General features: G+C 39.9%; 1 protein-coding gene and 1 gene segment (V, D, J or C); both read right to left on the bottom strand.

Annotated features, from left to right (window-relative positions):
- LOC142160594 (uncharacterized) overlaps positions 1-13,252 on the bottom strand; it is a 326,893-nt gene extending 313,641 nt beyond the window's left edge. Inside the window, exon 1 of the mRNA XM_075215463.1 lies at positions 13,178-13,252. The gene's annotated coding sequence lies outside the window, so the exon portion shown is untranslated. The remainder of the gene's footprint in view (positions 1-13,177) is intronic.
- LOC142160668 (T cell receptor beta variable 29-1-like) lies at positions 4,502-4,900 on the bottom strand. The segment is given in 1 exon segment: positions 4,502-4,900. A coding segment is annotated over 1 exon segment (399 nt).
- Positions 13,253-14,765: the final 1,513 nt, after the last annotated feature.

The following is a 14,765-nucleotide window of genomic DNA, read 5'->3' as shown; positions in this document are numbered from 1 at the left end:
CCCTAGTGGTGGGGACAGACTTGGCTGCAGACACACAGAGGGTCAGGAGATGTGTACCGGCTAAGGAGAACCCAGGAATAGAGTGTTATGATGCACAGGTTCAGAGTCCAGGGACAGGCGTAAGATCAAGGTCACTAGCAAAGTTTCAGAATCCGGGTTCAGGCAATAGATCAGGGTCAGAAGCACGGGTCATACACAGGAAATCAATCACAGGTTAAACACCAAACACAGGAACAAGGTAGCAGGCAGCAGTACTGAAACAGGACGCTATAATGAGCACTGAGGCTCAGATCTCACTGCCTTAAATAGTACTAAGAGTCAATCAGGACAGAGGAGGATAGGGCTGACAATCAGCCTCAGGAGGCAGCTAATTAATTACTAGCTAGAACTAGCATAGGAAATAACATAACCAGGAAGCATGTATAAAAATATAAGTGAACCAGTTTAAATCATATGAGAGCTCCCCCTGGTGTAGCCCTATCCTTCTCTAAAGCACGCGCCCGGCTGCTAATTCACTCCAGGCTCGTGACAATGATGAACTAAACTCTTAAATATCAAGTATAATATTATTATGGAGCTTGTTTTCAGCCGATTCAATCCTGTTTCATAAAATAATTCTTAGTCATCAATAATATATAACTAGAAAGAAAAGTAAAATGTATTGTTTTGCAAAAAACATATGGATGACAAAGGAGGAAATACACAGCATCAGTTAACGACAATAGTTAAGTGTAAAAAGTGGTAAGGGGTAAGAACATTAAATAGCAGAAGGATAACACCACTGACTTCTCAGGTAACTTAAGATAAAATCATGTGAGTTTTTACAGCCAAAGGATTATGAATATTATATTAGTAACTGTTGAATTACTCCATTTCAATATGTTTAAAGATTGAGCACATTTTTCAAGTACAGAAATTGCGATAAGAGAGAGACAAGACTGACACCTTGTGGATATTTGCTGATATAACAGCTGAAATTATATTGCCAGTATTATGACAGTACTATGTTTGTAACCATCTTCCTCATTAATAAATAGGTCTACAGTATGTAGGTGAGTGGGGGTTTTGCAAATTTATTAGTGGGAAAATGTGTCTTGATATTGTCACACTTCAATGCTGAAAGCTGGAAATGACAGCTATGGAGCCCGGAATATGATGAAAGCATATGATATTATTAAACAGATATGATCCAGATAGCGCAGAATGGTACAAATCGAGTATTGCAGATATTGAACAAGGTTGGTGAGAAAGTAAATAACAGGGAACACGGCTGGTGCAGGTGAACAGGCTGAGTGGAGACAGACCAGGTACAGAGATGTCGGCAAGCAGCTTGTATAAGTCCCAGGAAACAGGAGAAACAAGTGAGCACAACAATAGCAGATGAGTGATGTGTTAGTGAGGACAGGGCTGCATGTGATAGGGACAGTGATATGATGTGTGGAGTAGAATTGAGGCAGCAGGAAGCCACTGACTGACAGTTATATAGTGGAAGGAGCAGGGTCCTCCAGCAGCACAGAGTATATCAGGAGATGAGTGATGTGTTAGGGAGGACAGGGCTGCATGTGATAGGGACAGTGACATGATGTGAGGAGGGGAATGGAGGCAGCAGGAAGACACAAACTGACAGTTATATAGTGGAAGGAGCAGGGTCCTCCAGCAGCACAGAGTATATCAGGAGATGAGTGATGTGTTAGTGAGGACAGGGCTGCATGTGATAGGGACAGTGACATGATGTGAGGAGGGGAATGGAGGCAGCAGGAAGACACAAACTGACAGTTATATAGTGGAAGGAGCAGGGTCCTCAGCAGCGCAAAGTATATCAGGAAATGAGTGATGTATCAGTGAGGACAATATTACATGTAATAGGGACATTGACATGATGTGAGGAGTAGAATGGAGGCAGCAGGAAGCCACAGACTGAGAGTTATATAGTGGAAGGTGTAGTCCGCAAGCCACCATTTACCTTTATGCCCCGCACATTCTCAGTAAAGGTTCCGGCTCTGTTCCAGGAAGTTAGATCGGCATTGCTGGACCCTTTTCCAAGGTTACAATGGAGCCCATTGATGCACTGTTCCGCTCATGATTGTAAACCATCTCCAGAGATGTATGTAATTAGGGGACTCAATGGCTGTGCACCGACCTTTCGCTTAGTAATCCCCCAGACTGGCTCAGTTTATGTACCTCTCAGGGCTCTGTGGGTTACAAGGTGGAATTAGGCCATTGCACATGTAAATTTGATAACTAGATTAAATGGAAGATATTTTATATACAGTAATACAGGTCACCTCACCTCACCAGTCTTATCACTTAACAAAGTCCACTCTACTGTTGAAAACATCCTGCACAAGCTTAATAGTTGTAATGAAACTTGAGAGTGTGTAAATGATGTCACACAAGAGCTGACAGACCCTTGTGTATTACCATCTTCACTATTGGACTAGTATTGTGCTTAGGGTGCTGACATCACTATACTTCTCACACATTGGGTTGATTCGACAGTTTCAGGTAACTTCAGAGCACTATTCATCCAAACTTGACTAATCATCATCATCACCATTTATTTATATAGCGCCACCAATTCTGCAGCTATGTACAGAGAATAGTTTTGAATTTCACATCAGTCCCTACCCCATTGGAGCTTACAGTCTAATTACCCTAACACACACAGATACTAGGGATACTTTTGTCAGCAAAACTAATCTACCATATGTTTTTGGCACCTGGGAGGAAACCGGAGCACCCGGATGAAACCCACACAAACACAGTGAGAACATACAAACTCCACACAGATAAGGCGCTGTTTGGAATTGAACTCATGACCCCAGTGCTGTGAGGCAGACCTGCTAACCACTGAGCCACCATACTGTAAATGTATCTGCAGCTCTCACTAATCTTCCATGGAACATCGACTGTTTGGCCGCAAGGTTTTGCGTGCATCTGTGTCAGAGCATCGTGAATCCTCACCCTAACCCACTAAATGGAGTTCATATATTTATTTATATTTATATTAGAGATGTTCACTGACCTCTGTGTTTTGGTTTTGGATCTGGATTAACTTTGTGTTTTGGTTTTGGAAAAACCGCCCTCGTGTATTTTGGTTTTGGATCCCTATTTTTTTTAAAAAATCCCTATTGTTTTGCTAAAATCACATAATTTGTCTCTTTTTTTTGTTCCTACAGTATTATTAACCTCAATAACATTAATTTCCAGTCATTTACTGTCAATTTTTGTCAAGTGACAAGAACACTGCTACCCCTGATTCTGTGTGAGCAATGGCACTGAGCAATGTCACTGGAGACTGGAGAGTGACAAGAACACTGCTACCCCTGATTCTGTGTGAGCAATGGCACTGAGCAATGTCACTGGAGACTGGAGATTGACAAGAACACTGCTACCCCTGATTCTGTGTGAGCAATGGCACTGAGCAGTGTCACTGGAGAGTGGAGAGTGACAAGAACACTGCTACCCCTGTTTCTGTGTGAGCAATGGCACTGGAACTCCTGGGGATGGAGGTACTTATGGAATCCAAAACTCGGGAGATCTGACAATGCAACGATGACGTTTTGCGAGCCTACTCGGATCCCTTAAGTTCGGGTGGGCTTGGTTTTCAGAAAACCGAGCCTGAGCATCTCTAATTTATATACTCCATTTTCCTCTTACGTCCGAATGAGGGACACTGCTAGACAAAGGCGACATACCACAGTGACCCCAAATGAAAGGATGCTCTGACACAGAGTTCCCTACATCTTTGCTGTCAGTCCTAGGCTAAGCTCACCTTCAGTCAGCTACCAGAAATATCAAGGCTATCACAATAGGCATTGAAATTGGACTCCATTATCGGAAACTATTCATCCTCTAATAAACTCCATGATGCTAGGTTACAGTAGAGGTTAAACTACTTTATCTTGGACCTCTGTATTTCTATCTCTATGTCTACCAGTGTGGGTCAGTACTCTTTCGACATACATGATCCTCTCAGAATTGTCACAAACAGAATCTAGAATTACAAGTTATTAAACAGTTTGTGTTACCTGGTGGTGCAGTATTTTGGGTAGGACACCTGGTGAGCCTGTGGTCTGCAGTACATGTACCTGGGAGTAATCATCGTCGATTCATAAGTCCCCAATATGGGTACAAATCAAAGTGGTCACTCCAAATATTCAGAAACCACTATGACTATTCCCACTGTTAGAGTTCACTATCTAGCTGTTAAAGACACATTGACGTGGCTGGTGGGCAAATATAAACATTATAAACTTGTATTAAGTCTCCGCTTTTCTTTTTATTATTAGAAAAATATTTGTCTGCTTGTTCTTTTTAAACATGCCCAAAGTATGTCTGACTGAGGGATGTTTGTTCATTTATTGCCCCCTTTAATTCCTGGCTGAATTAACAATAACTAAACCACAAAGTGTGATGAGCTCCCACACCAGGTATGAAGATGTCTCACACAGCTGTGTGCTCTAACTGACGCCTCTCTCATATCTGTGACCTCTAACTGTCACATATCAGGAGGGGTCTCAGTGTCTGGTTCTGCACACACACTCTGTATCTTTGTATCACTGTGTTTGCCGCTGGCACAATAATACACTGCACTGTCCTGGATGGAGACTTTAGAGATGTTCAGGATGCTTCTCGTGACGCTTTCAGGGTGGATGTTTATTCTTCCGTCGTCAAACCCCTTCTCCATTGTTGCTTTTTCCTCATAGCTTGTGTATCCAATAAGAACAAGCTCTTTCCCCTTCTCCTGTCGGTACCAGTATTTGGTGTATTGGCTGGTGTCATGGTGCTCACAGGTCAGAGACACGTCCTTCATAGGATGAACCGACTGCAATTTAGGGTTCTGAACAACATCTGCAGCCAGGCAGACTGCTGGGAAAGAGGACACTTTGTATATCATCATTATATCTTTCACATATATAAGGTTTAATGTACATGTGTGTGTATCATATGATTTATTGATAGTTTTGTAAAATGATGGTAATTATATGAATATACTGTTCCATGTACTGTATTCTTATTTGTGATAGTGTTGGGGATTTTTTTGTATTGTATATTTGTATTTTTTGAAATATATCTTTAAAATATATGGATATAATAACAAATGGACAAACACTTAGCTTGCTGTATAGAAGTAGAAAATATACGGTATAGATTATTGCCACAAATAGACAACTCTACACACACGAATGATCTGTGGGACTCACAATGCAGACACCACAGGGAAATAAGGAGCTGCAGAACCTGTGTCATCTCCAAGGGCTGCAGTTACTAGTGACACATCTGAGCTGCATTGTGGCTGATAACAATACAGGAAGTGACACTGAAAGTCACAGCAAATGGGAACCGCACAAATCCATCCCATAGCTTCATGTCACAGAAGAAGCAATTGCAGATAGTTTTTTTTATTGTTTTTGTTAAAAGTGGGAGCAATTTCAGTTTCCAGCACCTGCAATTATCAATGATTCTACAGAAGTGAATATAGTGACTAGCGAGATTGTAGCAATACTTCAAGCAAGTCGAGTTACGTGATGGAACAGGTGCTTTACAGAGGTGCAAAGTTCTGGCAATAAAATCTTTTTTCCCTGCTGTTGCTTCTGTATTCAGGGAAATACAATCCCACTCGCATTTATAAATACCACATTTTGCAAAATATATGGTCCATAATTAGAACTGGGTGACGATGGTGTCATTTTATTCTACTCTGTGGTGGGGTTGGGGTACAGTATGGGAGAAGTGACAGCAGGATAGACATGATAAAGGTAAATTTTGCAGAGAACAATAAAAGCCAAATTCAGAATTCTGAAGCCAAATGCAAAATGAGACAAATTTTCCCTTAAACAATCGTGAAGATTTTGCTCATCTGTAGGTGAATTCATAGCTGTGAATCATATAGTGACTGACACTGTCTTTACTGATTGTAATTCTTGAAACCTGAGGATTACTGTCTAAGAACAAAATATAATCAGTACTGGAAACACACATATCAAGCAATGCATTATAAACAGGACTTGCATATAGTGTCAAACAACTATATTAAGTGTTGGACGTGTAATCTAATAATTATGGATGCCCCTAGTGGTCTGTGCCCTGTAGTGCATGAGAACAGGTACTAATACTGTACAACCAGTGGCACTACAGTTGCTTAAATACATTATTTAGGTATTTTAACTTTAAGATATAATTTATAAAATTATTTAAACACTTGCTTATGCCTTGTTCCTTGCCTAGATGCCTTTCAGTAGCAGAAGGAGGCAATTTACATTTACAAGGGAATTGTGTTGCTTTACGTGACTATCACACTCCGCACTATAAATGTGTGTTGTGTGTGTTTTGAATATTTAGTATCAATTATCACTTGAAGCATTTTATCTGGTTGGCCAGTATAAGTGACACTTCCTGAAATCAGTTATCAATTGCTGATTCATTGGGAAGCAGAAATGGGCAATTCCTAGCTGTTACACCCTAATAATACACCATACTTCATTATCCGTTAGTTTGTTCTTTTCATATCAATAGATTACTTTATCTTATTGTAGCGAGTGTGGTATCTACAGGAGGGTAATCGGGAGATCCATCCCCCTTGAAACTCCCTAGTACTATAAGATGATTGTTGCCAAGTTGGTGGGTTTTAATCTAAAACATAATTTCCTCAACTGCTTTAAATCTAGGGTATCTATTTAAATAAGGTTTTTTTTGTGTGAAGACTTGAGGATATGGATATTATAAGGTGTCATACTTGTCAATTAGCATAGAGGGGTGAACAGGTGGTGTGTGGAGTAGGGCTTAAAGCTAGTCAGACAATATGGCTGCAAAACATAGATAGGATTTCCTGATTGGAGTATGTTGGGGACATGGAAGGAGTAAGCTTTGTTAGCAAGGGAATAGCCTTATCTCATTTACATCCCAATAGAAGGGACTGAGGAAGGAAAATTTGGATATAAAATGCCATAACAAACTATCCTTGGGGTCAGACTTATGGGGAATCAATCAAATTGAACGGATGTCCAATTTCTTGCCAGTCCACAGGCAACAGACTATATGATCATAAGTGAGTCTTCTATCTTCTATCATTTATTCTGTATGCCATTTGTCACATGTTTTGTTACTTCTAAAGCACTATACCTTTTTATATTAAATCTCAAAAATGTATTAAGTATGTCCTTGCTAATCTAAAGAATTAATAAGCATTTTAGGAAGATCGGATATAGCTTGGCAATCCTTTGAATGCTATTGTGTGACATGTACATTTGTGTGGCAAATGTTCAGGGCCCTATTGACTTCATACAACAGATGGTGGCAGCGTTTAAGTTGTGTACGGATGTAAGAGAACTGCTTTGGGATGTGATTTGGCTTCAGTATGGACGCTCATAAAAAGTTTCCTAAGAACACATAGCTTCATCAGTGTACAGAGAAAGAAGTAATTTAAAATAATAACCATTATTCAGAGTCTCATCTGGGCTGGTCCTGTGGATATGGTTTACTGTTCAGAATTCTGGGAAATTATTCTGTAGTTGGAATTCTTTTTTCTCTTAGTTTGAGAACTAGGCAAAACCAGTCATCTTTATACCACATGGCACTTTACTTATCAAGTCATTATATACATCGCTGTGAACATTTAGTGCCCTCTAGTGTCCTCTTAGTAAAACACATACATTAGAGATTTTCAAAATGAAGATAATTATATTGATTCTACAATCTATTATTAAATGCATATTTAATTGACTTCATTCAAATACAATTATATTTAACAGTTCCACCCTTTGATAGTATCATTTTCCTAACTATATATTTGATTGATTAGTGTGTTTATCTTGTATCACCTTCTTTAAACCATATGTATAAATGAATCAACTGCTGGGGAAAATTTTAAAAGATAACATGCTTCTTCTGCATTTAATAGTAACCATTTTTTTGCTCACTTTTCACATATGTAATATATATCATATGGTCAAATGTAAGGCATAGGAACTTTGAATATATCGGTAGATATAATATCTGTCAGTGATTCATGCTTATGCATTTCCTGTCCTTCTTTATAATCTTAATCCTGTAAAGTTATAACAATAACTTTTTCACAACATTAGTAAATTTTGGATTACCAAATGCTGGACTTCTCATTATGTTATTTATATATTCACTAAATTCATCATGTCTATTGAAAAATGTTACTACTCATTCAAACCATTTTAACTCCCAATTACTAATTGCTTGTGTATCTAACATTTATATATATAACATTTTCATTTAAAACATGGGGTAACAATTTCAAATGAGGTGGCTGTGTTTCATTGTATTCACCAGATGTTGGCCACCATTCTGATAAACGACTTAACTCAGTTATATTTAAAGGTACAGGTAACAATCATAAATTGTCATATCAAATTGGTGTGCCTCACAGCGCTGGGGTCATGAGTTCGATTCCCGACCATGGCCTTATCTGTGTGAAGTTTGTATGTTCTCCCTGTGTTTGCGTGGGTTTCCTCCGGGTGCTCCGGTTTCCTCCCACACTCCAAAAACATACTGGTAGGTTAATTGGCTGCTATCAAAAATTGACCCTAGTCTCTACCTCTCTGTCTGTATGTACATGTCTATGTGTGTGAGTGTGTGTCTATATTACGGAATTTAGACTGTAAGCTCCAATGTGGCAGGGACTGATGTGAATGAGTTCTCTGTACAGCGCTGCGGAATCAGTGGCACTATATAAATAAATGATGATGATGATGATGATGGTGTGGACATATCCAACAAGTAGTTTAATCAACTCTCTGTCCTATCTTACTATGATAGAAATAAAGGATTCATTCAGAAAATGTTTTGGATCCTCCTTACACCATCTGACATATCTTTCTTCAGGTGCGTGACCACAATATTGACAAATGCAAATTTCATTTGGCAGTTTTTCACCGCAATCTTTCTTTATATGTTTTTTGATCAACTGGAAACCCTTCTACTTCTATGAGTAAAGTAGAGGATGGAAGAAGACCTGTTGCCTTATTATTACCTGTTGAAAAATTATCAATACCATTACTAGGTCTTACCTTTGAGGAATTTTTAGCAAAATGTTCATTAAAAACAATATTGAAGATAAATATTAACAAAAAAGTCAAACCATTTATAATAACTAATAGAGTTTTAATGTATTTCTTCTTTTCCTCACCCTACTGGGTCAGATTCTTTATTCCGTAGCACGCCATTTTCGGATTCCTTAAACAAACCGGTTATATCAGGTTCATCAACTCTATTATTTTCTACATGGGTCTGTGCTGGATCGGCTACCTTCTTGCAGTGTGACGCATGGATTCAAGTGTCTCTTACAGCTACTTTCGATGCTGTGGTTGTTGTTACAATACTTGGTAAGTTCCTTCCCATCGATCTGTCAAACAACCAGAATGTAAAAAGTTACTAACCACAACATTTTCTCCTTGATTTATCTAATGACAGTTATCAGTTGTCATCTGTGGTGCAATTAATTTTAATGTCTCATGTTGTTTCTCTAACAGTTTACTCGTTTGTATCAGGTACTTCACTGTTATATCTATACATTTTAAAGTCTCTTGTGGATTTATCATGCCGTATGATTCTCTTCCAAACAAAATCTCATATGGTAAAAGAGTAAATGAGGACCTTGGAGTGGCTTTGATACTGTGCATTACCTGATTAAAGGCATTCTTGTGTCCCTCATTACTTTACTCACTTTGTTCTTGATTATGTCATTAAATCTTTCAACCTTATCACTTGCTTGTGGTCTATATGAGGTATGTAATTTATTCTCAATTTCTAATAACTTACACATTGTCTGAAAATCTCACCCAGTGTAATGTGTACCTCTGTCACTTTCAATCACATGTGGTATACCATATGTATACACAAATTATTGTACTAGCTCCTTTACTGTAAGTAATGCAGTGCAACATGCAGCTTCTACCCAGCTATAAAACATTTCCACAAATACAAGCACATTCTGCAAATTTTACCATTTTGGCATTTGAATGAAGTTAATTTACATAACCTGAAATGGGCCCTCTGCAGAGGGGGATATGTGATGTTATATTGGTATGGATTTACCTTCCTAAGGCAAATAAATCATGAAACAACCTTTTTACTTGCATGAGAAGAGAGAACAGGTGCCCACCAGTAGTCCTTAGCAAGTCTACATATACCATCCTTGCCTAAATGACACAGACCATGGGCTGCTTCTGCTAGGGTCACTGGTCTAACTTTACCATCTCTCCACATACCATTGTTATCTTGTACAGAACCCTTTGACTTCCAGGGGGCCACTTGGGGATAACAAAACATATACATTCTGAATAATTTCTGATCAGCAATTAACTGAAACAGCATTAAGTTATTGTCCTGTGTTGAAATGTCTGTAATTAATGGTCTTCTTACTACATATTTTCAACTTCATCTGACCTTTTATTATCCAGTGCAATTGGATCAGTATTACTTGTGAGAATGTGACATTTAATCACTGCTACTTACAATTGTAACTGAATGGCATCTAACAACTTTTTTTACATGTTAAACGTGTGCTATTGGTGTAGTTGCAGCAGTTAGAAATTCTCTGCGTCACCACATTGCACTAAATACATACCTACTGTCTGTATAGATGTCTACTCTTTTACCTTGTGCCAACTTACACCTTCTTATGAGTGATACTAACTCAGCTATCTGGGCCGAATATGGGGGCCCTGGAATCTTCACATCACTAATACCATCATCTGTTACCACTGCATTGTGTTTGTGCTAAATTCATCAAGGTCAAAACAGCATGTGGTACGTAAAAGGTTGATTCATGGCTAAGCACTAGATCTTCTGCCTTATCCACCAATAATGCTCCAGCTGCAAGTACACTTAAACAAGTTGACAAGGAATGGGTAACTGTATCTAATTGGGCACTATAGTAACCAATAGGCCTTTGATTGACACTATGTAGTTGTCTTAAAACACCAGCTGTACATCCCTGAAAAGGTACGCACTTGTGATCTATTTAGTGGCAAGTGAATATCCAGAATAACATGCACTCTTTCTGAGGAAAGATGTCTCAGTCCTTGGGTTAAGCAATTACTCAAATACATAACTTGAGTCTGGCAAGGTTGCAATTTAGTTCTGGATACCTTGTGGCCAGTTTGATACAGGAATGTTAACATTAAACTGGTATCTGCAATGACTGTAAAGAAGCAGAACATAAATGTAAATTATCATCCTATTGGATCAATACAGAACCACATTGCGGCATAAAAGCCTCAGGACAATCAGACAATAAAATTAATGGCTTAACTTCTGCAGTTTCTGAAGTGTCTAAACTCAGTAAATTACAGATATGATCATAATATCATTATGAAAAAGAATATTGAAGCTGCTGCCCAGAAATCTGCACATGTGATTTTCCAAAAGTCATTTTCCTTCTTGCTGGTTGTACTCTGAGGACACAAAAGAAATAGCACTATGATTGAGAGTTTTGGTGGAGGGGTGAGGATTTGAAAAAGATTTTGGCTGATCACACCCCTTACTCACCCACTGGAAATATAGGCAGAGAGATACCCCATCGACATATTAATACCCTGTCTTCATCTGGCTCACCATCTCCCAAAAGAATGACAATTATAAGCATAATGTCCCTCTTGTCCACATGGAAAACAAAGAGCAGCCCATTTTAGATGTTGCTTAATACCAAACAAGGTATAATTCCTACTCATTGCCTGTTGCTCTAAAGTTTTTAATTGAACAGTTAATAATGTATGCTTTCCTTTTTTTCTGTATTGCACAATAATCCTGAGCAGATTCATTATTCTTTTGCTTGATCATGAAAAGTTTCTACCAATCAACTCACAGGGGAAGAAAGAGAGCCTCAGCTGTGCAATGATATTAGTAATATTAGTCTGATTACCACATAGTTGCCTACTCTCCCGGAATGTCCGAGAGACTCCATGAGGGCAGGCAATTCTCAAGCCAGTTCTGTAAATCAAATGGAGGGGTGGGGCTTAGTGATGTGGAATGCACAGGTCATTGTGGTCCCCCTGTTTTTATTGGTCAAAAATAGTGATGACAATTTAGTGACGGGGCTAATGACACAAATCTCCGAGCCCCGTCCCCACACACCCACTGCTCCCCAGACCTCCAAGGAAACAAGTAGCCTATGTTGGCAAGTATGGATTAGCAGCATCATTCATGCACAACAAGTTATCATTCATAAGTGATGCCATTTTCCATCTTAACAATCTGATCTGTTTTCCTATATGTTTGCCCTGTTAGAGGATCATGCAATTGAACTGGATGACTGTCCTCTCGTCTTTTAACTCGTTCAGATATGCTAGGGGCATATTGTACTCCTCCCCCACCACCAGCCAGCTCATTTGCAGCTGCTGCGCCATCTAATTGCACTGCTGGTATTCCAGCCACTCCCTGATCAACTATTTATATCTGCAAAATCCTCGGACTGGCCAGTGCCATTTGATTATCTGTAATTAATTCATCAGGCTCGCTCTGTACTAGAATAATTTTCCAGACATTCTAACTCAAGAAATACAAAATTACAGGCTGAGATTGCTGGTATTAACTATTTCACATTTAATTGCCTGTGTTTCAGCCCTTCACCATCTGAAAAAATATAAGTAACTTTGTTTTCTGATTTTTAAATATATCAATTTCCGCATACACATTATCCAAAATTACATTATCAAAAGAACCAGCAGTTGGAAAATGTTTATCGTAATGATTAGTCATATTCACGCAGTCATGCACAAATCGCTTAGAACAAATATTGAGGCAAAGCAGTTTCACAAGCATATATTAGCAGGGCTGCCAAGAGGAATTCAGGGCCCCGGTACAACAAATTCATGGGGCCCCCCCTTATAGTTGAGTAAGCAAAAAAATTTGTCGCCGCGGCACAAAATTTTTCATGTGTATGTTCGCACAATTTTGGGCGTGGCAATGCGCCGTTGGGGCGTGGCTAGCACAATAAAATCAATAGGTCCTGAATTCCGCGGAGCGTGACATTTATCCAAGCATTCCTGACTTTCAGGACATCTAGCACCCTTGCGTAGTATAGGAAGAATGCAGTGTGCACACAAAGGGTTCAGTCTTGGCCTGCGCCCACTGGGCTCACCAAACATTGACATTGTCCCTACTAGAATCACAACATTTCACACACTATGTTGCTCTGTCCTACCTCTTCTTCTCACTTTTACCACATGTGGCTGCAGATTTCTTTAGTTGCGGCTTGTCTGGATCATGGGATGTTGGAGGACCTATTTGGAAAAAAAATGGCTACATTTAGAAAATTACAGCCAGCCCCACCGTTAAATCAATAACATCCATTATTAATAATTAGGCCTTCCTCCAGCCCCAACATTAAAATAGTATTCCCACTACCCCGCAAACAAAATAGCAGCCATTAATTAGCCACCATCTACCTCACACACACTACATTGCCAAAAGCTCTGTGTCATCACACACACATTACTGTGCCCCGTTATCATCACCACGCTATGCCCCCTTATGATCACACTGCGCCCTCCATGCTGCCTTTGCCCCTTTCTTTAACCCCCTGTGCCATGCTGCTTGTCCTTTTCTTTAACCCCCTGTGCCATGCTGCTTGTCCCTCTTTTCTTTAACCCCCTGTGGCATGCTGCTTTTGTCCCTCTTTTTTTAACCCCTCTGTGTCATACTGCTATTGTCCCTCCTTTCTTTAACCCCTTTGTGTCATGCTGCTATTGTCCCTCTTTTTTTAACCCGTGTCATACTGCTATTGTCCCTCCTTTCTTTAACCCCTTTGTGTCCCCCCCCGTTTTTTAACCCCCCCGTTTTCCTCCCTTCACTTACCTTTACTTCTCTCTTCCTTCTTGTCTTCTCTGCTGCTCTGTGTTCCATTGCTCCAGACTGACTGAATGCTGGGCGTGACATGATGATGTCACACCCGGCATTCAGTCAGCCTGGAGCAATAGAGCACAGAGCAGCATAGAGGAGGGACGTCGGCGCCGCAATCACGTGAGTATGGTTTTGGTTTTTTTACTACCCTGCTCCCCCCGCCAACGACTGAGCCCCCCTCCCCCCCCGCCGAAAAAAAGAAAAAAAGAAAAAAAAAAGAAAAAAATGCCCCTGACATGCCCGGGTAATTAGTACCCACTCCCCCCCCCTCTCGGCGGCCCTGCATATTAGCAGTTCCAAATTGGAATGCTTTGTTATTTAAACCTCTGGACATTCTGTTTCCCATAATTCAAAATTAGAATAATAAATTATACATATATTTTTTTATTTAGATATTTTTTAGAATTGTGTCCCTGCAGTCTGCAAACCCTGAATTGTGACACCACAGTTCCACAACACATAACTTCAAGTCCACCAGACACCTCGTCTAGTAAAATTGCCCAAACTCTTGTATTAGTTATTATTATCATTATTATTATTTTTATTATTATTATAGCACTTATTATTCCACCATTTATACATGCACAAACAAGGCCTGAATCACCCAGAATGGAAGAGGTTCCTAGCGCAAGGCCTAAAACCAGCTTGGCCGGGGCTGGGAACCTGCAAGACAACGGACTGACCGCAGAGTCTGCCCTGGACAGGGTAACGGACGTAGACCCCGGTACTGACCCGAGTGCTGCCATCCTTGAGCCGCCCCATATGGAGATCAATGCGGGGGACCAAGAACCGAGAGCCGGCCTAGTGGAGCAACTAAGTACGGGGAGACTGAGTATGCAGACGGGCGTGCGGAGGCCGCCCCGTATGAAGATTAATACGGGGGACCAAGA

This window comes from Mixophyes fleayi, chromosome 6 (assembly GCF_038048845.1).
Source record: "Mixophyes fleayi isolate aMixFle1 chromosome 6, aMixFle1.hap1, whole genome shotgun sequence".
Lineage (NCBI taxonomy): Eukaryota > Metazoa > Chordata > Amphibia > Anura > Limnodynastidae > Mixophyes > Mixophyes fleayi.
The sequence above is the reverse complement of the archived record's forward strand: the minus strand, read 5'-3'. Positions and strand labels throughout refer to the sequence as shown.